Source organism: Pinus tabuliformis, chromosome 6 (assembly GCF_031772625.1).
Source record: "Pinus tabuliformis cultivar Carrire ecotype Pingquan chromosome 6, CPIR1, whole genome shotgun sequence".
NCBI lineage: Eukaryota > Viridiplantae > Streptophyta > Pinopsida > Pinales > Pinaceae > Pinus > Pinus tabuliformis.
Window position 1 is genome coordinate 1,222,546,919 of NC_142292.1, and position 25,663 is coordinate 1,222,572,581.

General features: G+C 40.9%; 1 protein-coding gene across 2 annotated transcripts in view; it reads right to left on the bottom strand.

Annotated features, from left to right (window-relative positions):
* LOC149263101 (uncharacterized) overlaps nucleotides 1–14,159 on the bottom strand; it is a 33,912-nt gene extending 19,753 nt beyond the window's left edge. Inside the window, exons 1-2 of one of the 2 annotated variants that reach the window (XM_089387143.1) lie at nucleotides 14,025–14,159; nucleotides 13,730–13,916 (exon numbers count right to left, since the gene is read on the bottom strand). In XM_089387143.1, the coding sequence (XP_089243269.1) occupies nucleotides 13,730–13,874 (145 nt within the window). In that variant the 5' untranslated portion in view covers nucleotides 13,875–13,916; nucleotides 14,025–14,159. The other variant, XM_089387141.1, reaches the window with a different exon arrangement.
* Between the last annotated feature and the right edge of the window lie 11,504 nt (nucleotides 14,160–25,663).

Consider the following 25,663-nt stretch of genomic DNA (forward strand, 5'->3'; position numbering starts at 1 on the left):
TTTCTCAACATACTGCATACTCGGTTCTGTCTCCAAGCTCCACATGTAGATCTCTAGGCTCTTTGGCCATGTTGGTGAAAATATCTCAAGATCTCATCATGTGACGAGATGCTCCACTGTCCACAAACCACACCCCTCTCGTAATAGTGCCAGAAAGGCATGACACCAAGGAAAAGTTCTTCTCGAACTTCTCAACCAACTCATCCATCTGTGCTGTGGCTGTCGTAGATGTCTTTCCCTTGCCCTTCTTCCTGTTTGGACATTGTCCGACAAAGTGACTGAACTTACAACATGCAAAGCATTTTACTTTGTTCATGTCCTTCTCCTTTTTACTTTGTGAAGATCCTCCTCCACCCTGGTTCTGTTTGGCCTTCCCTTGCCCTTCTTCGCTTGCACAGCAAAGGCAATTTCTTCACCCCCACCACCACTCCTACACTATCCACCAGTTATTGAACTCTCCCAAATTTCTTTCTGATGAATTCATCCTGCAAATGGCTCAAATCAAGAAGTTGTTGTCTAGCAAGGATCCCCTTCACAAAGGTAGTCCATTACTTAATGCATCCCTTCAAAACCACTTTCACTAGTTCTGAATCACTCACAGCTTCTCCCACAACTAACAACTCATCACGAGACTGTTGGATCCTGGTGAGATATGAGGTTATGATCTCTGATCTATTCATCCGGATACTATTCAACTTCTCTCATAGCACCATTATCCTATTCTCATTTTTACTCTGATAAAGACTGGTTAAGGCTGCCCACATCTTATGTGTTGTGTCCTTCCCTGTTATGTGAGGAATTATATGATCCCTCACACCATCCAAGATAATACCCATCACTTTCACATCCTTCATATTGTGCTTGGTTGCTTGGGCAGGGTCAAAAAGAACTTTGGATCTTTGTGTTTGCAAAATCCCACAAACCATTCATTTTCAGAACAATAGTGATCCGCTCCTTCCATGGACTAAAATTAGTAGCCCCATCCAACCTGTCTTCATATCTCAAGCTCATTGATGCCATTTTATAAATCGACCTTCAGCACAAAACCCTAGTTGCAAAATAAAAAATTATGCTATCGTAAAAAGGAATAACTTGTTGCTATAAACCCTTGTGATCTCAAATCTCTCCTTCAAAGAATTTGTAACTGTGACACCATGTTAAATTTCCAATACCAGTCCAGATTTATGTATACCTCAACAATTTTTTATTCCCAAAAATTATCAATTAGAATTCTAAATTGTTGCGACAATAAAATCACAAGTATTTAACTTTTGAAATAAAATATTTGCAATAGAAAAATAAAGCGAGAGAGATCAATCGCATGACAACAATAAGTATACACCCATAGCAATTTTCCTTCATTAAAATTCTTGGGAATATTCGAGCTTAGACCCACAAAGAAAAATACACAAAAAAATGCACAGCTGGAACCTGCAACGCGGCCCTTATTGGAAAATCAGCCCAAGGAATGTGGCCCACCTGAAAACAACCTCCTGAAGAATTCAGCCCTATAGAAACCCAGCCTCCAACACCAACAAATTGGCCCTCTCTTTTCCTCCTCCTACGACCCTTGCACACTCAAAGAATCTGGCCCACTGGATAAATTGGCCTCTCCACAAATCGACCTCCTCTACGCTTCAGCTACTCGGCCTCTTGATTTCCTAAACTCAATCTCCTGGAATTTCCCTGCACTCTTCCTCCCTTCTCTTCCATCTAGCTCAACGTCTCTCTCTAGAAAATCGCTTCCTCCCCTTGAGAAAATCACTCTCTCAATGTTATGTGGTTGTGTTGTGTCTTCACCTCTCCATTAGGCTTCTTTTATAACTTCATTAAGCCAAATCCCTAACCCTAATCTCCTAAGTGATTGACAACCAAGATTAGATTTCCCCTCACTTGAAATCAACGGTTGAGATCATATGTAAGTCACTTAAATAATTAAATTATTTATCCTTATATATTTCCACTTAATAGTCCACAATAATTAATTGACTTTAATTATTGTACTTTTCCTAAGTTAGACTTACAAAAGAAGTTGTAAATCACTTACTCCACCAAGCAAGCACCTAAGAGGCAATCAACAATCTCATACATGCTAAAACACCAAGCTCATGCAGAAGACCTTCCGAAACTACCAAGAACTTCAACAAATATTAATGGTATTGTTGTTGTAGCAACTAGAGCATCTCAACTCCTAATGGAAATAGATTTATTGCAGGTTATTCAAGATTGGTTTGAGTGGTCCACGGGGTCTTGGATAGACAGTGATCGGGTGCTTTGTTAAGGCACTACTTGATGTGAAGTCACCGATTCAATTCCCTGCCCCGATCGGGGTGATACACTGGACATGATGAAGATGTAGGCTTGCCAAGCTTACAAAAAAAAAAAAATTGGTTTGAGTGGGATAGTTTCACCCCCAACTCCTCATTCACTCCTAGTCCTCAAGGGGAAGCTGACGAAAAGAGGGTTGTGATTGCAATCTGACAAAATGGTAAGATAAAGCAAAGATAAAGCTTCACTTCTCAACCATCTATTTAAAAAAATTCTAAGACGAATTTCCTTTCTAATGTATTTTTTAGTTTATTTTACTAGTTTACTTCAATTTTCTTATCCTTCTAGCAATTAAAAATTCAAACCTTTGGAGAAAAAATCCATAATTTAAATCTTAACCAAGGATATAGATATATCTGACATTTTAAACTTTATTTATCATATTTTACACAAGTGTATCTGGTCTTTCGTGTGTAGATCTGCAAATATACGTTGTTATTATAAATTTCAAATTGCAAATTTTCACCAAAAAGGTACTCTACAAGGCTTCACACACCAAGTATTTTTTTCTTGCCTTGTATTTGCATATTGCTTTTATTGCTTTTATTGTTTTATCATTACATATGCAGCTTAAAATAAATTACTTCCGCATTTAAAAGATTTATTTAGCAGCTGAAACAATTTTCTGGGTGAATACCCAAGGGGTTTTGAACCCAATACCTCTAAAATTTAATTTCCAGATTTAAATTTGATTTTAGAGCAAGTCCAAGGCTTTAGGTGGTTTAAACTGACCATCCTTCAGGTTTTAGTTTATCCACCCCTAGGTCTAACTTCTAAGATCTAAAATGCTCCAGTACTTTTGGGTGGCTTATTGAAGGGTTTCACTTGTTGATTTCTAAATTTTCTAAAGAAATTACATCCCTGCTAAATATAAGGCACCAAGAAATTTTCATAAATGAAACCCCCTAACTGATTGTTAAATCCTAGAAATATTCATATATTTGGTTAGGACATTTTTTGGTAGACCAAAATTGAATATTTATATGCTACATCTAACAAAAAATTTGAGTCTTTTGTTTGTTTTAGAGAATTTTATTTGCAAATTTGCAACCCCGTTAAACAGGATAGCAAGCTTATTTGTTCATAATTACATCTAACCAGGTACCAATATACAGAATAGATATTTTTCTGGTTAACAATTTTCATACACTAATTTTAACTATTTATTTGCTAAATTCCATTAAGTTTTAGCATACTTTTAAGCTGATTTAGTTAACTTTACTTTGCATATTTTACATTAAGCCAACAGGACAGCGGGGAAAAAACTCCTCCCTTCAGTCAATTAGACCCTATTATAAGGCATGTGTCTTGTCATGGGTTGGTTGGAGTATCTCATGGAAAGCATCCCATAGCCTTGTGGTAAGAGATCAAGTGTTAAAATTGGCAACTAGGGCCAAACTCCATGTAGATCACCTTATTTATGGCTTTTGATATTTTTCCTAGATTCCTCTCATAGAGAGGTGTAGGATTGATCTAAAGATCATCCGATTCCGATAAGTATTTATGGAGATATGAATTTATTTTGATTATGGACAAATTGTCAAGGTCGGCCAGCAAACTTATGTAGGCTCAAAAGCCCAACAGTCATGTCTATTCAACCTCAATGTTTGCATATAAATACAAGGAGCATTCTCCTCATTTGGACAATTCAATTCACTCATCTTCTCTCTCTCTCTCTCCTACGCATAAAAGGAACTTCTCTCTCTCTGACACGTGTGGCTGAAAGGAAGACGTCCTAGGGCAAAGACGACACAGAAAGAAGGACGCTAGGGCAGCAGGTCATCTCTTTGACCAGCATTGACCTTCCAGAAGTGCGGATTGGGTGTGGTTGCCTCTCCTAGGCAGGCTGCAATTTTTGGCACGAAAATCGAGGTGATCTGACCTCTAGTTTGACCGGTGTTGACTGCCCTAGTTTAGGGCTGCAAGTTGACTTCAGAAATCTGCAAATTGACTGAACTTTTGGGGTTGTTCAAGGGTTGTTTCTTCAAGCTGTTTGAGGACAAGTTGACTGGAAATTGACCAGGTTTTTTAGAGGTCAATTTCAGCTAGTTTGACCAAATTTGACTTTGCTGACCTAGGGTTTGCTGCTGCTGATATAAAATTACAAAATTCAGATTTTGTACTATTTCTCTCTGCTGAACTATTGAAGATAAAAGAAGATTTGATAAAAGGGTTTCCCCGCATTGGGGTTTGTCCCTGGCTAGCCGCCACATCTTGTGTCTCTTGTCTTGGCTTGTTTTCTGTTGATCATTTAATGTTCTATCTGCACTTTACTTAATGTATATGTGATTGCTAATCTGTGGCCTATAAAAAGAAAAATAAGTAAACTACTCTAAGCATAGAACATACCATAATTTAACATGGTATCAGAGCTGAGGTGAAGACAAAGTCCAAGCAAGAGCAAGAGCCGAAGAAAAGGTTGGCAAGGCTATCTTAAAAAGAAATCATGGGGTCCTCAACACACTTCCCTATTGAAGACAAACTCCGTGAGAAGTCTGACTATCATGGATGGAAGATGTCTCTCGATCTAACATTAGAAGAGCAGGAAGTGTTGGACCATGTGAGAGGCGGGATTGTTGAGCCTCCATCAAATGCATTCGCTACTGCTAAGAACAAATGGACAAGGAAGAAGTCAAAGCAAGGAAGATCATCCGGGACTCTATCGACAAACGCTTGGTGGCCTATGTTTCCGAGCTGAACACCTCCAAGGAAATCTACGATAGACTGGTGAGTTTATTTAAAGTTAACGATGCAAATCAAGTCTTGTTTCTTAGAAATAAGCTGAAGGAAATTAAGAAGGGCAAAGATGAGAGTATGCAAGCATATTTCTTAAGGATCACCGAGATCAAGAATGATCTCCTATCTATTGGGGAGGTAATTCCTGACAGAGAAATGACACTCACAACTCTTGGAGGATTGCCATCTGAATGGTATATATTCAGGACTACTCTTCTCAACAATAACGTAATTCCTGGATTTGAGGAATTAATGGCCAGATGCATTTAAAAAAAAACGAGGATGGAAGAGCAAGAAATGTCCATACTTAAAGGTCATCCGTCTGCCTTTTCTTCTCATACTAAAAGAAGAAACAATTCCGGGGCTAAATTCAAAGGAAAGGCTGGACCAAAGGGTGGAAGAAAAGGACGATGTTACAATTGCAATAAAACGGGTCGCTATGCAAGGGAGTGCCCTGATAAAAGGAACTCACCGGGACGATGATCAAAATCCCTCTCAAGGCAATCAAAGGAATGGCAGGTCAAATGGCAGAGGTAAAAGAAGTGTCGGAAATCAAGGAAGAGGACAACCATTCAAGAAGGCAAGAAATTCCAGGTATGAATCTAACACTGTTAACAATAAGCAATATGAATATTATCTACCAGTAGCTCTATCTACTACTACTCCCCCGGACTCACTGGGAAATTGGCTTATTGATAGTGGTGCCTCAAGGAACCTCATTGGTTACAAAGAAGCTCTCTATAATCTGATAGAGAAGGAAACCAACCTGGAAATTGTTCTTGGAGATAATTCAAAATATCTCGTGAAAGACATAGGAAATGTCACTCTTCAATTGAATTAGGGTAATACCATCCACTTACAAGATGTATTATATGTACCTGATCTCAAAAAGAACATGGTGTCCATTTCGGCAATGGAAGACAAAGGTTACAAGGTGGCCTTCAGTGATGGCAAGGTACGTGTATGGAAAAAGAACTTTAAAGATGCTTTTACTCTTGGGTTTTAAGTTGATTCATTATATCAGGTCGGTGGAAGTTTGTTGGGTGTCATGTCTTGTGACACATCTCTTCAGTCCGAACTATGGCATCGGAGGTTTGCTCACCTTCATTATAAAGCTCTACCCGATGTAAGAAAAATGGTGACCGGGATGCCCGACTTCAGATTAAAGCAAGAAAGTGTATGTCCAGGATGTGCTGGAGGGAAGCTCAAAAGGGGACCATTCCCCTCAAGCCAAAGGAAGACCTCCGATATATTGCAGTTGGTTCACTCAGACATATCCGGTATGATGCCTATGAACTCCTTGGGAGGATATTTATATTACCTCACTTTTACAGATGATTATTCTCGCAAGACTTGGATATACTTCTTGAAAAAGAAGGATGAAGTGTTCTCCTGGTTTCGGCACTTCAAAGCCTTGATCGAGAATCAAACCAAAAAGAAGATCAAGATCTTAAGGACTGATAATGGGACTGAATATGAATCCAATGAGTTTCATGACTTTTGCAAAGAGGTTGGCATTAAGAGGGAGACTACTACACCATATACCCCTGAACAGAATGGTGTGGCAGAAAGGAAGAATCGTACAATTGTGGAAGTTGTCCGTGCTATGCTCCATGATCAAAGACTTCCGAAGTTTCTATGGGCCGAAGCTGCAAATACTGCCGTATATGTACAAAATCGATGCCCTCATCAAGCATCGGGTTCCAAGACTCCCGAAGAAATGTTCACCGGTAAGAAACCTGACGTATATCATTTTAGAATTTTTGGAAGCCCTGTATATTTTCATGTGCCTAAAGAAAAAAGGAAGAAATTGGGTGCATCTAGAAAGAAAGGAACCTTCGTAGGCTATAGCGAAAATACTATGGGCTATAGAATCTATGTAGCTGGTCAAAGGGAAGTCGAGATTAGTCATGATGTCACCTTTGACGAAGATATGGCTCTTAGCAAGGTAGACAATCTTCCTACTTTAAGGGGATCTAAAGAAGCTGACACTGGGGAACCGAAGGAAAAAGAAGATAAGACGATGCCCGATGTGGAAGAACCTATGGATCCTATTGATCGTCCCCCGCAAGAGCCTTCCTCTTCTAGGAAGAGGCCTTCATGGCTTAGGGGAACACTTGATGATGTTGAAGGATACATTGCACCCTGAGGAACCTTCCGTGAAAGTAAGAAGCCGAACAGGTATTAGGGATACCTGACCATCATGAGCACGATCATCCAAAATGAGCCTTCATCATTCACAGATGCCGTCAAGCATCAAGTATGGAAGGATGCTATGACCGAGGAATATGAGTCCATTATGAAAAACGATGTTTGAGATGTGGTCCCCAGACCCCAAGACAAAGCAGTTGTCACTTCAAAATGGCTTTACAAGATAAAGCATGCAGTGGATGGAAGTGCGGAAAAGTATAAGGCTCGTGGCTTCTCCCAGAAGGAAGGTATAGACTATGACGAGATATTTGCACCTGTTGCCCGATATAACACCATCCGCTCGATCATAGCCCTCGCTGCTTCGCAAGGATGGAACCTACATCAGATGGATGTCAACACTGCGTTCTTACATGGTTCGATCAAAGAGGATGTCTATGTGGAGCAACCCGAAGGATTTGAGATTTATGATCGAGAATCTCATGTGTGTAGGTTGAAGAAGGCCCTCTATGGGCTAAAGCAAGCACCCCGAGCATGGTATGAGAGGATCGATAGCTACTTGATGAAGCTAGGATTCACTAGGAGTGAAGCCGACCCTAGCCTTTACTTTAAGGTTTTAGATGACAAACCTCTCATACTAGTGCTATATGTTGACGACCTCTTTCTAACAGGTGCAGACCCTCTCATTCACAAATGTAAGAGGGAGCTGGCTTCTAAGTTCGAGATGAAAGACCTAAGACTTATGCACTATTTCCTAGGACTACAAGTCTGGTAGAAACCAGGGGATATTTTCCTATCTCAAGGAAAATATGTGGTGAAGATATTGGAGAGATTCGGCATGGTGGGCTGCAAGCCCGTAACTACCCCAATGGAGCTTGACTTCAAGAAGTTAAGCAATAGTGTTGCCGGACCTGTTTTACGAAATGCTACCGAGTATCGTCAACTCATCGGAGCATTAATGTTCTTGGTGAACTCCCGTCCAGATATATGCTTTGCAGTCAACACATTGAGTCAACATATGGTTGAGCCTCACCACTCACATTGGATTGGTGCCAAGAATCTGTTGAGATATCTTCGTGGCACAATCACTCATGGGTTGAGATACACTGTCGGAGATGTGAGACTACTTGGGTATACTGATGCTGATTAGGCAGGCAATGTGGTGGACCGAAAGAGCACTTCTGGGCGTTGTTTCTCTTTGGGATCTGCCTCGATATCCTGGATGAGCAGGAAGCAAAAGTTGATGGCTTTGAGCACTGCCGAGGCAGAGTACATTGCTGCTAGCATGGCCTCCTGTGAGGCAGTCTGGTTGCGAAAGCTCTTCAGTGAGCTGTTTGGATTTACATTGGATACCACCGTGATTCTGTGTGACAACCAAAGCGGGATCCGTTTATCAGAGAATCCCATATTTCATGATCGTTCCAAGCATAACGATATCAGGTACCGCTATATTCGAGATATGGTGCAGCGAGGGGCAATAAGGCTCCAACATATCAGTACAAATGAACAGGTCGCCGACATTTTGACAAAACCCCTAGGAAAGGTCAAATTCCTGACTTTCCGAGAACGACTTGGTGTCGTTCAGAGACCCTCTTATGAGGGTCGAGTATGATGTATTGAGCTCTGGGAGCTCTAGGGGGCGCAGGGTACTTCTTGGAGCGACATGAGACCACAGGGTGACTCACCATCCCCTGGTGGTGCACTATGTACAGGGCAAAGGTTCAACCTTCCCCTGTGACACCCTGTGGCGACTGTGGAACAGGATGATTAGTTCTCCTGTGGGCCAGGATGATTCGTTCTTCGTGGCGTTTGTGGAGCAGGATGATTAGTTCTCCTGTAGGCCAAGATGATTAGTTCTCCGTGGCATCCACTAGACAAGATGATTCATTCTCCTGTGGACAAGATAATTAGTTCTCATGTCGAGGCATCCTACCCATGCAGTCTGGGACTCATGGGAAGTACTTCTCATCTGATCAATGAGCAGGGAAATGAGGATAGGCACCATAGCAGTACTATCGATGGACGCATCACTGTATCTATCGTACTCCTTATGCTAGGATGACCTCCATTGGTCTGGGATCAGTAAGAGTGGTTCACACTCTGAGATTGACTTCAGGTCAGTGGAGGATGGTATAATACATCCTCGATCGTTTCTTCTTCTTCATAGTTCGAGCAGAGCAAAGTGGGGTCAAGCTATACAGGACAGTGCATTTGATGGATGGATAGCAGCGACGATCTGACGGATTGCAGATGAAGTTCTCCCTAGTTGAGAGGGAGTGTTAAAATTTGCAACTAGGGCCAAACTCCATGTAGATCACCTTATTTATGGCTTCTGATATTTTTCCTAGATTTCTCTCATCGAGAGGTGTAGGATTGATCTAAAGATCATCCGATTCCGATAAGTATTTATGGAGATATGATTTTATTTTGATTATGGACAAATTGTCAAGGTCAGCCAGCAAACTTATGTAGGCTCGAAAGCCCAACAGTCATGTCTATTCAACCTCAACGTTTGCATAAAAATACAAAGAGCATTCTCCTCATTTGGACAATTCAATTCACTCATCTTCTCTCTCTCTCCCCTACGCATAAAAGGAACTTCTCTCTCTCTCACACGTGTGGCTGAAAGGAAGACGTCCTAGTGCAAGGAAGACACAGAAAGAAGAACGCTAGGGCAGCAAGTCATCTCTTTGACCAGCATTGACCTTCCAAAAGTGTGGATTGGGTGTGGTTGCCTCTCCTAGGCAGGCCGCAATTTTTGGCACAAAAATCGAGGTGATCTAACCTCTGGTTTGATTGGTGTTGACTGTCCTAGTTTAGGGCTGCAAGTTGACTTCAGAAATCTGCAAATTGACTGAACTTTTGGGGCTGTTCAAGGGCTGTTTCTTCACGCTGTTCGAGGACAAGTTGACCAGAAATTGACCAAGTATTTTAGAGGTCAATTTCAGCTAGTTTGACCAAGTTTGACTTTGCTGACCTAAGGTTTGCTGCTGCTGATATAAAATTACAGAATTCAGATTTTGTACTATTTCTCTCTGCTGAGCTATTGAAGATAAAAGAAGATTTGATAAAAGGGTTTCCCCGCATTGGGGTTTGTCCCTGGCTAGCCACCACATCTTGTGTCTCTTGTCTTGGCTTGTTTTTTGTTGATCATTTAATGTTCTATCTGCACTTTACTTAATGTATATGTGATTGCTAATCTGTGGCCTATAAGAAGAAAAATAAGTAAACTACTCTAAGCATAGAACATACCATAATTTAACATGAGGCCTAAAGAGTAGGGACCTAGGTTGAGGTGACAGTGGACCTCCGTCCTACTTATGTGCCGACCATAGTAGATTGAATAGGAATGATTTCCTAGTTCAATAAGAAGCAGATGATAGTTGCACTCAGAGCAGCTGGAGCAAAGTATATGGCAAAGTAATATGCTTGTCAAGCCATTTGGCTTCACAAGTTAATTGTGAAGTTAGCCAAAAACACACTATTGCATATCGCGACAAGTAATAGTTGCATCAACCTCTCTAAGAATACAATGTTCCATGATATTTCCAAGCACATTGATATTCTGTACCCTTTCCTGAAAGATATGGTACAGACAGCAGTTGTAGTCCTTGACTATGTTGCTATTGATTTGTAGGTTGCTAGCAATCTAATGAAATCTTTAGCAAAAGGAAAAGTTCAAGATGTTTAGAGTGAAGCTCAAGTTGGTGGAGAACAAGTTCCTAGCAAAGGAGTGTGAGCTTTTCCTTGTTGCTCCAACTTTTTCCCCTCACGATATGCACACCACCCTATGTGAAGATTCATCTTCTCATGAGGAAGTTTTACTTCCTATTTTTGGCACTTGTAAGAGAAAGATTCTCTTATACACATGACAGATTCCCTTGCACATGTAACATGCACTTCTTTCAGAAAGATTCTCTTACATTTATCATGCATTTATGACAAGATTTACAAATGCTAGGTAAGGCCCATTCCTTGAAGATAGTTTTTTTGTACAAATGGTGCACTATTCCTTTTATAAAGGCACATTGATTAGGTGCTATCTTTAGCATAGCTTGGGCACTCCACTGGGTGAAAATCCTCAGGATATGGAGAGATACATTTGAGGTGATCAATAGCAAGTTGTAACCCATCTTCCTGCTCATATTCTATAAAGGAAAGAAAGGCGCACTAGGTTGAGTAGTTCAACTGTTCAGTGATTGAGTTTGCTACTGTGTGCTTGAGAAAAGCTGCTTGGTTTTGTAATATCTCTTTTGGTGTGAATGAGAAGAGTGTGACTGCTCTTACAAAATTCCAGCATGCTGTTCATGACATTAATGTTGCATATTTCTTAAGATCTAGTTGTTATATATGCGGGGCTGATCTCATCTATTGATATGCGGTATCTACAATTCTGAGTTTTCATTCAGAACTTTTGTTTATGCACATCTGAAGCTTTGATTGGTGTTTCAGTCTTTCAGTTTTAGCTGCAGAATAAACTCTTTGAATGCAGACCTGTGTATCATGTGGATGTAAAAGTACAACACAAACTGCCTTTGGATTTGACCTCAGTTGGAATCTATACCTTTCAGTCTTTATATGCACGGATTTCAAGCCTTCAATCATTGTTACTAGTAACTACTTTTTCCACCATTACTGCTCTAGAATCAGCTATCAAATTTAATGCTGAATATTGCTGGGATATCTGCTGTTATTACCGAAATACTGCTGTTAGTGTTAAATTTACTGCAGTTGCCGTTGTTTTTATGTTGTTTACTATTGTCAGCACTATATTAGTTTTGGATCTCATATTACCTTCCAGTTCCAGATTTCTTTGTGAGTCTCGTCAGATTTCACGTAAGGTTCATAACAAAGAGCCTGAAAAATATACAAGTTGCACAATCTAAATAATGTTTTCAATAGCTATCTTGCATGATCCCTTTACTAATATATCAGTTTGTTTTCCTTGAGGAGTTTTGGTTTTTAATTTGATTGACACAACAAACTACAAGAAGGTTACAGATTGCATCCCATTGGAAGAAGCAAGATTTCAAGCTGAAAAGGCAAATGTTATTCAATTCCTTAAAGACACAGCTTCAAACTATGTGGCTATTTAAAGTCTTACCATGGATAATAATAAAAAAATCAATGTATTGGACCCATTTGCCACTCATTGTACGAATTTATTGATTCAATATCTAGGTATATTAGCCTAGTTAAATGAGGCAATTCATGGAAGACAAACATTTACAAAATTTATTGTCAACCAGAGATTCACACTGAGCATCTACAGCAAGCACAAGACAAAGGACTTGTTCAGGCCATATTACACAACCACTGTAGCATGAATTTAAAAAGGGCAGTTGAGGAGGCAAATTTGACATATGTTGTGTCTAGCAAGTGAGGTAAATCCATTCTTGCCAAAAGTTGTAAAGAGCAGTGGAAGAAAACATTCTAAGCAAAAAATTTAAGGAAATTGGGAACAATTCACTGAGCATGTGCAAGGCAATCCTTTTGAAACTGATCAAGTTGATGGCAAAACCTCTTGGATGAATTCTTATATACGAACATCAATTATGAAATGGAAGTGATTGTGCCCATGGGGGGTCGATTCATTTCGGAGGTCAGCAGAGTGTGAGCTGACCACTAGGGTTCCATTCTTGACGTTGTATGCCCCACCCACATTGCATGAGCTTGAAAGGAATGAGGCCATGTGCAAGGCCAAGGCAATTTTGGTGGAAGCAATTGCATGTGTATTCAAACGATGTGAAAGACGATTCCAAATAGATATTAGAGTTAACTGATCACGAATATTATATCCGTATCATAATGAGTTATACAATACCTAAGTGTAGTGTAAGGATAACCGAGATCTTGGCATGTTTTCCAATGGATCAATGTTCTTCGGAAGCTGATTGAACATCATGCCACCAAAGTGCATTCAATGCAGACAAACAAATTTTCTTGCCAGTTGATCAAATTTCAAATAGCTACGACTTTCTTTTGAAACATCCCCGTGGGACTGAAACAAACAAGATCTGGAACCTCCTTTCAGTGCCCCATTTAAAGGATCTTAATAGAAATCCTCCTTGATTATTTTTCAGAGATTATATAACACGATGTTTTGTGGACTAGACATTAGTTCCAATGCTCAATTATAACACAACTCGTGGGTTCAGATCTTGTATGCCTAGTTATGTGAAGAACCCACTCTGACCAATACATTTTCAGATGGCCAAAAGGGCATACCAAGCTGTGATCTAAGATTCGATGAACTGATGAACAGTTCTGAGAGTATCTACATTGATTGTGGGCTGTATAAGGACAAATCAGCATTGATATAGAAAGGATGAAATATTAAAGTTCTATAGTGATGTGGAGACATTCTTTAGGGGCTGGGGGAATAAAATCAACTAATAGGGTTTAACAAGCAGGATGTTTTCCGACCGAAACATAAAATGCAAATGAGTGAGAAATCGATCCAAGTTTCGGCATAAAAAGAAAGAAAACTAGTGGTGTTGGAGATGGCGAGGCGTGCCTGTGAGGTCAGCTCCCTGTAACTCGAAAGTCCGGATAGCATCTTCAACAGCCTCCTGTGGTTCCATGTCGAAGTCATTGATGTTCTCTTGGACCAGCGCATCAAATGCTTCCTGAGATATCTGCAATTTCCCCTTCACACCCATTGCACTCTGTCCTGCTACAATCCAATGCACAGACGCCTCCAACTGAAATAAATTTGGCGCGCATTCACAAACACGGAATTTATGAAATCGGTAAAGCAATCTGAAAAATAAATCGTATATTGCAACGTGCAAAATGAAACCAGTGTTTACTAGATTTTAAAGTTCGAAAAATATTGTAGTCTGTAAAATACGTGTATTCCACTTCACTTCTGATCGTGATGTTACATCTATTGAGACCAATGTTTGAGATGTAAGCATCCACTCAAACAAAATAATTTATTTGGGAAAAATGTGATGTTGCATCTATTTCAGACCAGTATTGCTAAGTACTTGAATTATAAGTACTTCCACCACTTAATTATTAAAAAAAACCATGGCATAAAATAAATTGTATTATAATAATAATAAATATAAATTTGTGTTAAAAAAAATTATTCTTCTAGATGTTAATAATTTTAAAGTCTGTATTTTGTTTATAACAATATTGTGCTTCTAACAATTTGGATGATATATGGGTTACTTAATAATTTTTCTTCTCTAATAAAATACAAGTCCTCCAAAATATAAAATTAGTAAATTAATTGTTTCTTAACATTTATTAAATTTTTGGGGTGGTAAGAGGGAAGGGATTCTCATTAATTCCGAAGAAATAATAGTTGATCATTATGTTTGGGGCTTGAGAATGAAGGCCAACAACTAAGCAAAAGCTTATGGCTTATATATTGGGTTAATTTTAGTTCACCAAAGGGGAATCAAGGAAGTGAAATTTTAGGGTGGCTCCTTCTTGGTAATAAAGCACATGCGCTCCAACTCCTCTGCCCAAAATAACAAGCTCAATCAGATACTTAAAAGAGCCCTTGCCAGGCTCCCTCTCTTTGAAAATTTACAATTTTTTCATATTCTAAGAGACCTAAATGCATATGTGGATACACAAGCCCACAAGGCACGCCAAATGAATGAAGGCCATACCATGGTCAATGGAATTGAGGGTTTCCTACCCATCCCCTAATTCTAAGTGTGTTTGTCTCCATTACTATGTTAAAGTTCCACACTTTAACTAAGTTTCTCTCCCCCAAGTCCCTAAGAACGGTGCACATGGATCATAACAAAACCAATATTCCACACTCCCTCCCCTTGGTTGCGCTCACCCTCCCTCCCCGCCCCCTCTAGGCTTCCCCCCACGCAACTCCCATCTGGCATCGATTGAAACCTCCCCTCTCACCTCCCCTAACATGAGGCAACTATATATCAGAGCATGTGAAGCCACTTAGTGTGACAGATTTGTTAAGTGTGGGAAATCTCAAGTCTGTCCCTCGTATTTGGGTTCATTACCGGAATGATCAAGTGAAATTCATGTGAATCCCCTATATGATCGAGCCGCATTTACTCCTCCTGGTTCAGATTAGATGTCTCACCCACTTGAAGGTTCGGATGTTTCAAGTGAAGGTCATTTCATCTACCAGAGCAATTATGGTAGCACAGTGGGATCTTGGGGGCACGCAGGCCACTTCTCTGCATCGCACGAGGCTCCTATTCGGATCAGTCTATAAGTCGAGGGGTTTCAGTTTGAATTTTTGTATGGTGATGCTGTCCAGCTTTGTCATATGTATTGTTAGTGGTAGGATTTTGTCTCAGGTGACTTTGTCGTAAGGAAGTCTGGTTTGGTCTAGTGTGCAAAATTTGTCAGGGAATTCAGTTAAGAATTCGGTGCCTTTGAAAGTGACAGGAAGCTGGGTTGAAGGTCCCATTGTGTTATTTTCCATGGATTATGGTTCATGGGGATGTCGTCATCCATGCTCGAGCAGGGTGGCAGGTCTCATTGTGCAAAATTGAGCCGAATGCCCTCCTCTGGCCTCATTCTCTCCCCCTGCTTGTGGAACATGTTCAAGTTAGCACGTTGAATTAAGAGTTGATATAGTCGAGATGCAATTACTCCTTCACCAATAGAGGATTGAGGCAAGTGAGATGCAGGAATTGAACATGGAGAAAAGAAAGAAAATTGGCCAGCTTGAAGGCAAAGTAGGGGCGCTCATAATCATGCTAGAGGACCTCCAAATTCAGCTAGCCAAGCAGAATTCCCAGCCAACAGAAGAAAGCCTAGGTCTCGACCTCAACCATCCTATCGTCATGGATGATTAGTTTGCTCTGCAAATGTCTAGTTTTAAATGTATTTTGCTCCTATCACAATTTTGTAAGGTTTATACTAGTATAATAGTAGATGTTCAGTCTTGTTTTGAAAATTTGAAGGAAAATTGGGACTGTTTAAATAGATTGCACTCGCAGCTTGCCCATCATTGGCATTGTAATGAAATTATAAATACCTCGATTTTTGGTTGTGACTGGGCGCGGATTAATATAACCAATACTCTTTCATTTAAAAAAAAACAATCATTAAACTTTTGCATCAAATGAATCATATGTTAAGAACCACATAAACATATGTCTTAAAGCTTTTTACACCCATGAACAGTAATGATGTTGTTTCATTGTGATGTGTTCTTTTTTGGAAACTTCAAAAGATTAATATTAAGATATAACATGAGTATAGTACACCTTATTATATCATTGTTTTTTTTTTTAACTCACTCATTGGAAGGCTATAAGCACTCATTATACAAGTACACTTTGGAGATTGAGACTTCAAACATTAGTAAAAGTCACTAATTACTAATTATTGAAAAGGTTGCACTATAGATGCAATTTCTTGGTTATTAGGGATGGTAAAGGATAACATTTTCCATAATATAAAGCAATATCATAACTAAGTTTAAAAATAAAAGGTGGAGCAATATGGAGACTAAGAATAATTGAAAGTTGAATTACTAAGAAAAAAATCATTAACCCTGTTACACCGACTAAGAATAATTGAAAGTTGAATTACTAAGAAAAAAATCATTAACCCTGTTACACCCCAAAATGCGGGTCCATTTTAATGGTTTTCTTTTTAACATTTTGATTTTCATAAGTGTTGACGATGCTGGAAATTTTTCAACCAAGGGGGTCTCCCCGATGTGAAGTCTCAATTATACCTCACACCATTTGGAATAGGAGCCCCATCTGGAGTATCAGCTTGGTTTCCATATATTCTTATAGATTTGCCTTGGCTTTAGCTATTAGCAAGAGAGAGAAGCATGTATGTGCCTTTGCGAAAAGCAAGTAAGTGTGCCTGGTGAATGTTCGGTTGCAGGTGTATCAAGGTTCTTCTACTACAGAGGGAGGAAAAGTGAGCCTCTAAGAGAGAGGTAATAGTACCACCCTAGTAGAGGCACACACAAGCAAAAAGAGAATCGTCTAACATCAAGCAGAATAGTCCACATAGATGCGATGATTGTTACAACCATTACAACACATTTTCAATAAGATAAGCACTAAAATAACCGAAATAGTTCAACTACTTTAGTACAGGTGAAAGAAAACATGAATCATAAACATTCATAGAACAGTCTTACAAATATTCACAATCCATGCATGAAAACATGTTGGCCATCAGGATTCAAGTATTAAGTAAAAGTCCCAAGGTACATATATGCAACAAACATCACTAGCTCCAATAGTGGAGCATTGGAGCCATGACTTGGTCCCTAATAGTATTGACTTTGTCTCTTTGATGCCTTATGGGAGAAGTTAAGGTGAAAAGTCCTTTGCTTGTACAATGATGGTGTATATATAACAAATGAGGTGACCATTCACCTCCCTTGTGAATCTTGGATTACCCTCATGACTCTTTGACTTCTCCGTGACTCTTTGACTTCCTACATGACTTTTCACATTACATGGATGACTCCTGGACTTCCACTTTTACAATAGATTTTCCAATGTTGAATTACATATTCCATAAAATGATGTGGCAAGCGATGACATGACATGGCACTGGTGACATGGACTACATGATGACATGGCAGTGTTAAGTCACTCTTTGTTGCTACTTCATTTATGTCTTCTTGAATGATGGAACATGCTCTTCTTCTTCCTCTTCCTCATGACTTGAAGATAAGGAGTCTTCAATGTGGTCTTGGTTTTCATATGTTGTTGCGAATCGATGTCCCTTCGTATTATCTTGATGGATCTACTTGTCTTTGCATCTACAAGGGTAGTTTCTAGCATGGTCTCCTTGTCCATCTCCTTCATCATTATCCTATCATGATATAATAGAATACCTACGACTACAAACCACTAGTGACAAGACAACATCAGTCAGATAAACCCCTATCCTAAGATGCTTCATGAAATCCCTTGTTAAAGTTGGAACTGGTGACTGACTCAGGGATTGCACAGTTTCAGAGGCTAAGGTCCAGGACTGAGGCTTGAGACTACACAATGCGCAATTCATGATGGCCAGGGTCAAAGGATTGCACAGTTGAGGGACTCAAGGACTCAAGTTGGAGGCTTGAGCCTTGAGACTGTGCAATGCACAGTTTTGGAGGCCTAGGTAGAGGGATTGCGCAGTTGAGGGACTCAAGGGCTCAAGCTGGAGGCTTTAGGCTTGAGACTGCGCAGTGCGCAGTTCTGAGGGCCTGGACTAAGTGACTGCGCAGTTGGGGAACTCAGGAGGTCAAGCTTGAGGCTTGAAGTTGCCCAATGTGTAGTCAGACATGAGAACAAGTTGGGAGATTGCGCAGTTGAGGGGTTCAAGGGCTCAAGGTTGAGGCTTGAAGTTGCCCAATGCACAGTTGTGTAGCTCAAGGTGTCAGGTTGGAAGCTTGAGACTTGACACTGCTCAATGCATAGTTAAGGCTGACAGGGAAGCAAAAATTGCGCGACTTTGGAGCTCAAGGGCCAAAGCTGGGCACTGTGACTGCGCAATGCGCAGTTCCAAGAGGCAAGGTCATGGCTTGAGGGTTAATACTGTGCAATGTGTAGTTCAGGAAGGCTGAGTGAGGTCAAGTTGCCCAAGAGTGAAATTTTTCGAATGAGGCTAAGTGTGGAATCAATGAGCCAAAGTGAACAAGGACAAAACTCGAGCATGATCAAACACTTGAAATATTTGAAGACATAACATTGATCACTCAGAATACATGAACAACATACTTCCCTTAATGCGACGACATTGTGACAACTTTCCCAAAGTGCGACACCAAAGGTACACTTTGTGATGACAGTGATGACACTTGTGCAACAGTGCTTGAAATTTAAAAATGAGTGTGAAACATGTTTACATGATAAGAACAACTCATTATCACAAACATTTCCCCTTGAAACAAGAAAAAAACTCCACTTTACACAATAAGCGACAATTCCCATGCCAAAAGACGACACTTGCAATATGACAAGAAATGTGCTAATGACACTTGCGATATTCGAACAACGGTGAAAACAACACAAGCTAGGATGAAGATAACATGAAAATGATACTAATTAAAGTGAAAGAAATAAAAATTGTCAGTCGTAAGAATGAAAATGACACTTGCAAAGATGAAAGTGTGGAAAAGGCGAAAATTGAAGAAACTCATCGAAATAGAAGTACAATCGCAAACAAAGTGAGGGACTGTCAATGATAGTGCACACTGACTGCCAACATGGGTTGAAAATTGCACTGACATTGTCTTAGTGGACTGTGCCACACCTATTCAAGCTTGTGTGAAGGAATGCTTTCATGAATGCATTACAGACTGAGCATGTGTGAGCAGGTGACTTCGACACTTATGATCCAGAAGCAAGCTCAAAGACTTAACAAAGCATTGACCAACTAAGAAGTGACTATGGAACGAATAATCAAAAGATCCACAGTACACTCCAAAATTCAAGTATTAGCAAAATTTTGGAGGGTGTTTTTCGTAATGACAAAACTTGGCAACGCACTGGTAGAACTCCAGCTTCTCTACCTCATTAACTCTTTGTGCGGGGTCTAGTTCTTTAGGAAGTATTGATTCATCGTTTGGATTACCCTAGCTTCCCCACTTACTCGGCAAATACACATAGTCTTGTTTGTCCTTTCTTGGTTGAACACAGACATAAGATTAGTGATATTGCAATGTTTCAAATCAGGAAAGGGTACTATAGTTCACGAGATTTAGATTTTCATAGTATAGTTTTTCATCTCTGGTGTTGCTCCGCTGGCAACAGGCTTGGAAATTATCCCGCAATACAGGAACACAAACATTGCTTCGTTGCAAGAGAGCCTGGAAAGTACCTCAGCGGAGTTACTTGCTTCACCTTTGTGTGCAGGAAGCCTTTCTCTCCTTTCACCTTTATTTATATATTTATATAGGACTATGCATAGACACTTATTGATTTCATGGGCAGAAGAGGGATCCCGAATTATTGAGAGAAGGAGAGGTTGTTCCTTCAGAGAAGCATATCAATACCTTTGATTTAGGTTTGCTTGTTTAAAATTTTCCCCATTTCCTCTTCTACTTAATTGTATAAGCGTGAAAAAACTTAAACATAAGGAATCGAGTGAAGGCGTAAGGTTTCCACAGATATCATGGTTTGACACAAAGCTTTCCTTACGCAAGGATCATATTTTTTGTTAGAACACCATCGACCAAAAGGTGTAACTAAGATGAAGAAGAAGGAATGAAGGTCATCCAAATGTTGCAATTTCACAAAGCCCTTTTCTATTTGGCCACATTGTCTTTCAAGCCCAAATGGGACACCCTTCATGCAATGTCTTATTAACAGAACAAAAAAGAAAAGACATGACACAACAAGAAAGAAAAACCAAAAGACAAGCAAAAGGAAGCTTAAACCAAAGCATGATGCAAGACAAAAGTGAGAAAACACAATAAAGATCGAGGAGAACAAATGTAGAATGAGTGCAAGAGAGGGGAAACTAGAATGCAACTAGTCCTACTCCTAACATAAACAACTAGAAGGTCAGGGTCAAGTGTAATGAAACTTCCATTAAAGCCACTGGTGGGCTTCAGTATTGCAGCAATAATGCTACAACTCCTGGACTCCCTTCTTTACTTTTATCAACCCGGTAGTTCGTAACAAACTTGGAAGCGACGGTGCTGTATGCACAAGTACTAGCTCTTGCCGCAGTTGTCACTTGGTCAGCTGGCACAAGCCCGCTAGGGGCTTAAGCCAAATTCTATGAGCTCTTAGAAGAAGCTTTCTAACTGATGGATGGAAGCTAACTCAAAGGAAGCTGATCTACTTGCAGAAAGAAACTGAAAGCCAAAAAGTAACATAAACCCTAGCAAACCCTAATTCTACCAGCTAGTCCTACTGATGCAAAGGAGAGAATGCAAACTATTAAAAGAGATGCCATTACTTCTATGAAGGTAAAATGCATGTGCCTAGGCTACCTCTATCTGAAGAAAACATCTTTTTGTATTTTTGAGTAAGTTATTAGAATTATCATGCATGTGTTTTAACTGGCTTTTTACTATGCAGGGGTGGATCAAGGAAGAGAAATGCTTGGAAAAGGTTGGGAAGGTTCAGAGAGGGTCTAAGGAGTCCCTAACACTCTTCCGGAGAGTTTCACAAAGTTTGGCTATCCAGCAACCTCATTTGTGAGCTTCTACAGGAAGTCTGCAGGGGTTCTACAGGATGTTTTAGGGATTTCTACAAGATGTTCAGAAATTTCTACAGGATGTTTTAAAATTGGATTTTGGAGGATGGGTGAGTGAGCGAAGATGCATGAATGGATAGGGAGGTAGGGTAGGGGCCTGAAATGACCTAGGGACTGATGGATGGAGTGATGAGAGGGTGTGGAAAGCTGACTTGACTTAAAGAAGGCTAAGACAATGGAGGAGCAAGAAGGTAGGGTTACGTGGGCAGAAGAACAGTTGTGAGACGAGGAACCTAACTAGGAGATGGAGCAGCTGGCCTGGACGAAGCTTAGGTGGATGAGAGAGAGGTGGAGATGCCCTGCACGGTGTACACTTAACCGAATCAACCAAGTCCTGCACACAATCGAAATTTTAGCTAATCTATTCTAACTGTAAATGAACAACAGTTTTATTTATAAAGAGAACCATGTACAACACTTAAGCAAAGAAACATTTCAAAAGGTCTGAATGCATGACTAACTTCTACAAATGAAAACATTACACCAAAGATTGCATGGTCAAGCAAACTAGTGTTTTTGTTGGGCAGCACTGTTTCTGCAATTCCAACCCCTGATCCAATAAGGGAGAGGTGAAACTGAGAGTGTTGTCAACCCTTTTTCTTAGAGCTTTATCTGTTATTATCCTACCATTCTATTCTACACATCTGAAGCAATTCTATTTATCAACAGTGACCTATTTAACCAACACAACTAAATCTTGCTCAACAGAAACACGTTTCAAATGCATAAAAGGAAAATCACAATGCATAAAGAAAAGATAACAATACAAAGAAGGAGGCCCTAGGCTCTCAGGTTGGGCCCAACCCCGAGAGCTATGGCTGCTATAGAAAACTCAGAGCTGATATTAAATCTGACTGCTTCTCATTATAAAAAAATAATCATAAGTCAAGAGTTATGCCAACAATGGCTACAAGAGAGCAAAATGGAGCTAGCAACACTGTAGTGCAAAGTATGCAAGAGTTTCCAAAAGTCCCTCACGAAGGCTGAGGCCTTAACATTTATACACCACGAGGCCCTAGCTGGCCTCCTAAATCTATGGGATTTGGCTGCCCAAATTGTGAGTGAACAGCTCCTTTCAAAAATCTGTTTGGCTGCCTTCTAGATCCGGTTTTGGTGGCCTTTGGAGCTCGGAGTTGGGGGTGAAGATCCCAAGGGAGGCTATTTAATGCCATAGACAACTCCCCCTACGAATCCTCAACCCAAGCTTGGCTGTCTCCTAGCCCATGACTGCTCGGTTTTGCTCCAACATATGTCAAAAAACCTGAAATGAGCACGTGTTAGCCACCTAGGAAGAGTGACTACCCTTATTCGTACAAATGACATAAACATACTAAAAAATAATGCATAAGTTATGAAAAATGAAGGATTGAACAAGGATAATTAGGCCAAATGAGCCCAAAATGTTACCAAATTTGGGGCTCATCATCACCCCCCTGCTAAAATGATTGCTCATCCCTAAGCAACTAGTCCAGCTCCTCGTCTTTCATTTCTTTAATCGCCACTCTCACATCCCAGGCTTCTGAAGTAGTATCATCCTCACTGTCATGGAACCCGGCCTTCCTTTCCACCTCTTCCCACTGCTTATGCTTTCTTTTTCTGTGCTTCCTTCTACCAACCCCAAAAGCAAAGGTGGGCTTAGCTTGAGGCCAATCCAACTGCCCTGGAGGTTCTGCATTGACTTCTTGTAGAGAGGCACCCGTGCCAGGGCCTCCCTCATTCTAGTTGGAGTGTGATATTCCCTGATTTTGAGGCTGTGGGACAATGTGTTCCACCTACGGGTGCAAGCATGAACACAATTGTCCCCTAATAATCGCTCCATATCCTCGAAGTGTGTTATAGCCTGAGCCTGCTAATCCATGTATTTTAATAAAGCCTGAGAGTTGGTTGCTAGGTGCTGGTGGGATGATATCAATGCGGTGGGGTCCCCTAGCTCTGCTCTAATCAGTAGTGGTTCATGTAACTCTCGGTTCATAACATATTTGACCTCTGTCGCTCTCTTTTCTTCGTGGTTTAACCATGAGGCTAGTGCCATCAATTGCATATCTCCCACGACTGTGTTGGGGTCCCATGAAGTTACATTTGGAAGGGCCAAATTATGGAGGTAGAACTCTGATAGCTTGGCCTTGTCCTCTGTTGAGCTGTTGTTGCATAAATCTGTGAACTGCTGGGGGTTTTGGATTTGGGAGATACCCCTCTGTGCCAATGCATTAATTTGGAATTGCAGCCATTGGTCCCGTAGGTATAGGCCATAAGGTTTGGTCAGCTGCCTACATTGCAGAGCGTCCATAGCCCAACTGGCCATGCAGGCCAATTGTGCCTCCTTTTCTTGCACCTACTGTTTTAGAGCTTGTATCTCTATGTTTGCTTGCAATTCTCTTTCCTGTAGTTGCTGGTTTAGTTCCTCAAGATCAGCTTGCATTCCTTCTTTGCCTTGAGGTTCTGTTGTGGTGTCCTCTGATGTTGTGCCCCTTTCTTTCCTCTGTCCTTGTAGCTGCAGTTTGAGCTTCTCATTCTCTTCCTTTAGAAATACTCGCTGGCAGTTTCCCACATGTTTTGCCATAGCCAATTCTCTTCTTGCCTCCTTGAGTTGTTCCTCCAAGGGGCCTATATCTTCTACTCCTTTAGACTTAGCTATTCTCATCCATGTGTGGGTCCTCACCCTTTCTTCCTCTCGTGCAAAGAAAAGCACACTGTGAATTTCTGTGGAATGATTTTCCCAGCCTCCAAAAAGTTATAATAAGAGCCCAAGCTGGGCTGGGGACTAGGTTCCATAATGTGCTCTACCTCTTCTTCCCTTTGTGGTGATTTGGCTGCCTCCCCCTCCATTCTTTCGGTCTCCTTGAGCCTGGCCAATGTTTCCTGTAGAACGGCTTCAGCATCCTGTAGAGGGGTTTTTGAAGCTAATCTTTCCATTCTCTCCCTCCAAGTAGTTGTCTTCGGGCTCCCCCGCTCATAAGTGACTGATACTTTGGAGGGGGACTTCTCCTTTGGCGAGGTAGGGGTGTCTTCAATGGTAATTGGGTCTTTGGATGGAGGTTGGGGCCTGCCGGTTTTAATTCTTACACTCCTTCTTGCTTTGAAATACAGAGGAGTCTCCCTCTTTCGTTTTTCCTTTGGCTTGGGAGAGGTACTTAGGGTGGCCAGCACAGCTGCTGCCTCCCTAGCAAGAATTTCGGCCGTTTTCTCCTTCTGTTTTCCTTTCTCAGGACTTCCTGTAGAAAGCCCTGTAGTGGCTGATTTCTGGCTTCCTGTAGAAGCCGTTTTTAACCTTCCTGTAGAAACAGATGGCACCGTTTTAGCCTGCTTGGCTGAGGGTGCTTTTTCTTTTAACTTCGCTGAGGCTGCCTTAGAGGTGCCCTCACTGACGTGGACTTTTTCAGTCCTTTCCACCCTGCTCTGTAGTCTTTTCTCCCTGGGTGTTGGTGTGGTTTTGTCACCCCCTGTTTTGGCAGCTTGGTTTTTCTCTTGTTTTCCCTTCTGTTCTTTCTTTGGTGTTTTGCCCGGGGTTTCTTGGCCTTTACCTTTCTTCTCTGCTTGAGTGTGTTCCTTCTCCTCGCTGCTGGAGGAGGTGAGCTCCTCAGCCAAAATTCGGATGTCATCATCCTTAGTCAGATTTCGAAAAGTTTCCCAGGAGAGAGGGACGGTGTACGTGTGGAGTGCATCTTCCACGAGGAGCTTGATGAGCCCATGATGGGCTATCTGGTCTGGCATTCCCTCTCTCAGTTTGGTGGCACACTCAGTCATGGATTGCAGGAGGAAGTAAGGAATGCTCAACTTTTTCTCTGAGGGTAAGTCCATTTGGTGCCTGAGTTCTGTGAGCAACCGGAAATGATAGCCATACACGATGCTAAATCGCCCCTCGCACGTAATATACTTCATAATCTGGAGGCTGACCTCACTCCAGAACGACTGTAGGCTGGTTCTTCGAACTCCATTCTTGTCCTCTGAGAATTGTTCCTCTGGCAAGAAGAACTCCTTCTTAGCTTTCTGACCCAGTTTTCTCTCCTCCTTATCCCAGGGTACCCCCATCGGTAGATCAGTTACTCTGCTAATGAACTGTGGGGTGAGTCTGAGGGTCAATCCTCTGAAGTTGACAATGGCCAATGTCTTTGACTTTGGCTTCAAGGATCGTAGGAATTCTTCTGCAACCTCGTCATCGTGACCTTGAAGCTTGTCACAGAATGACATCCATTGTGCACGGGAAAACAAGTCCACCACCTCAGGGGTTTCCCGTAACTTCTTTGAGTCTGTAGGCTCTTTTCTAATGAACCCT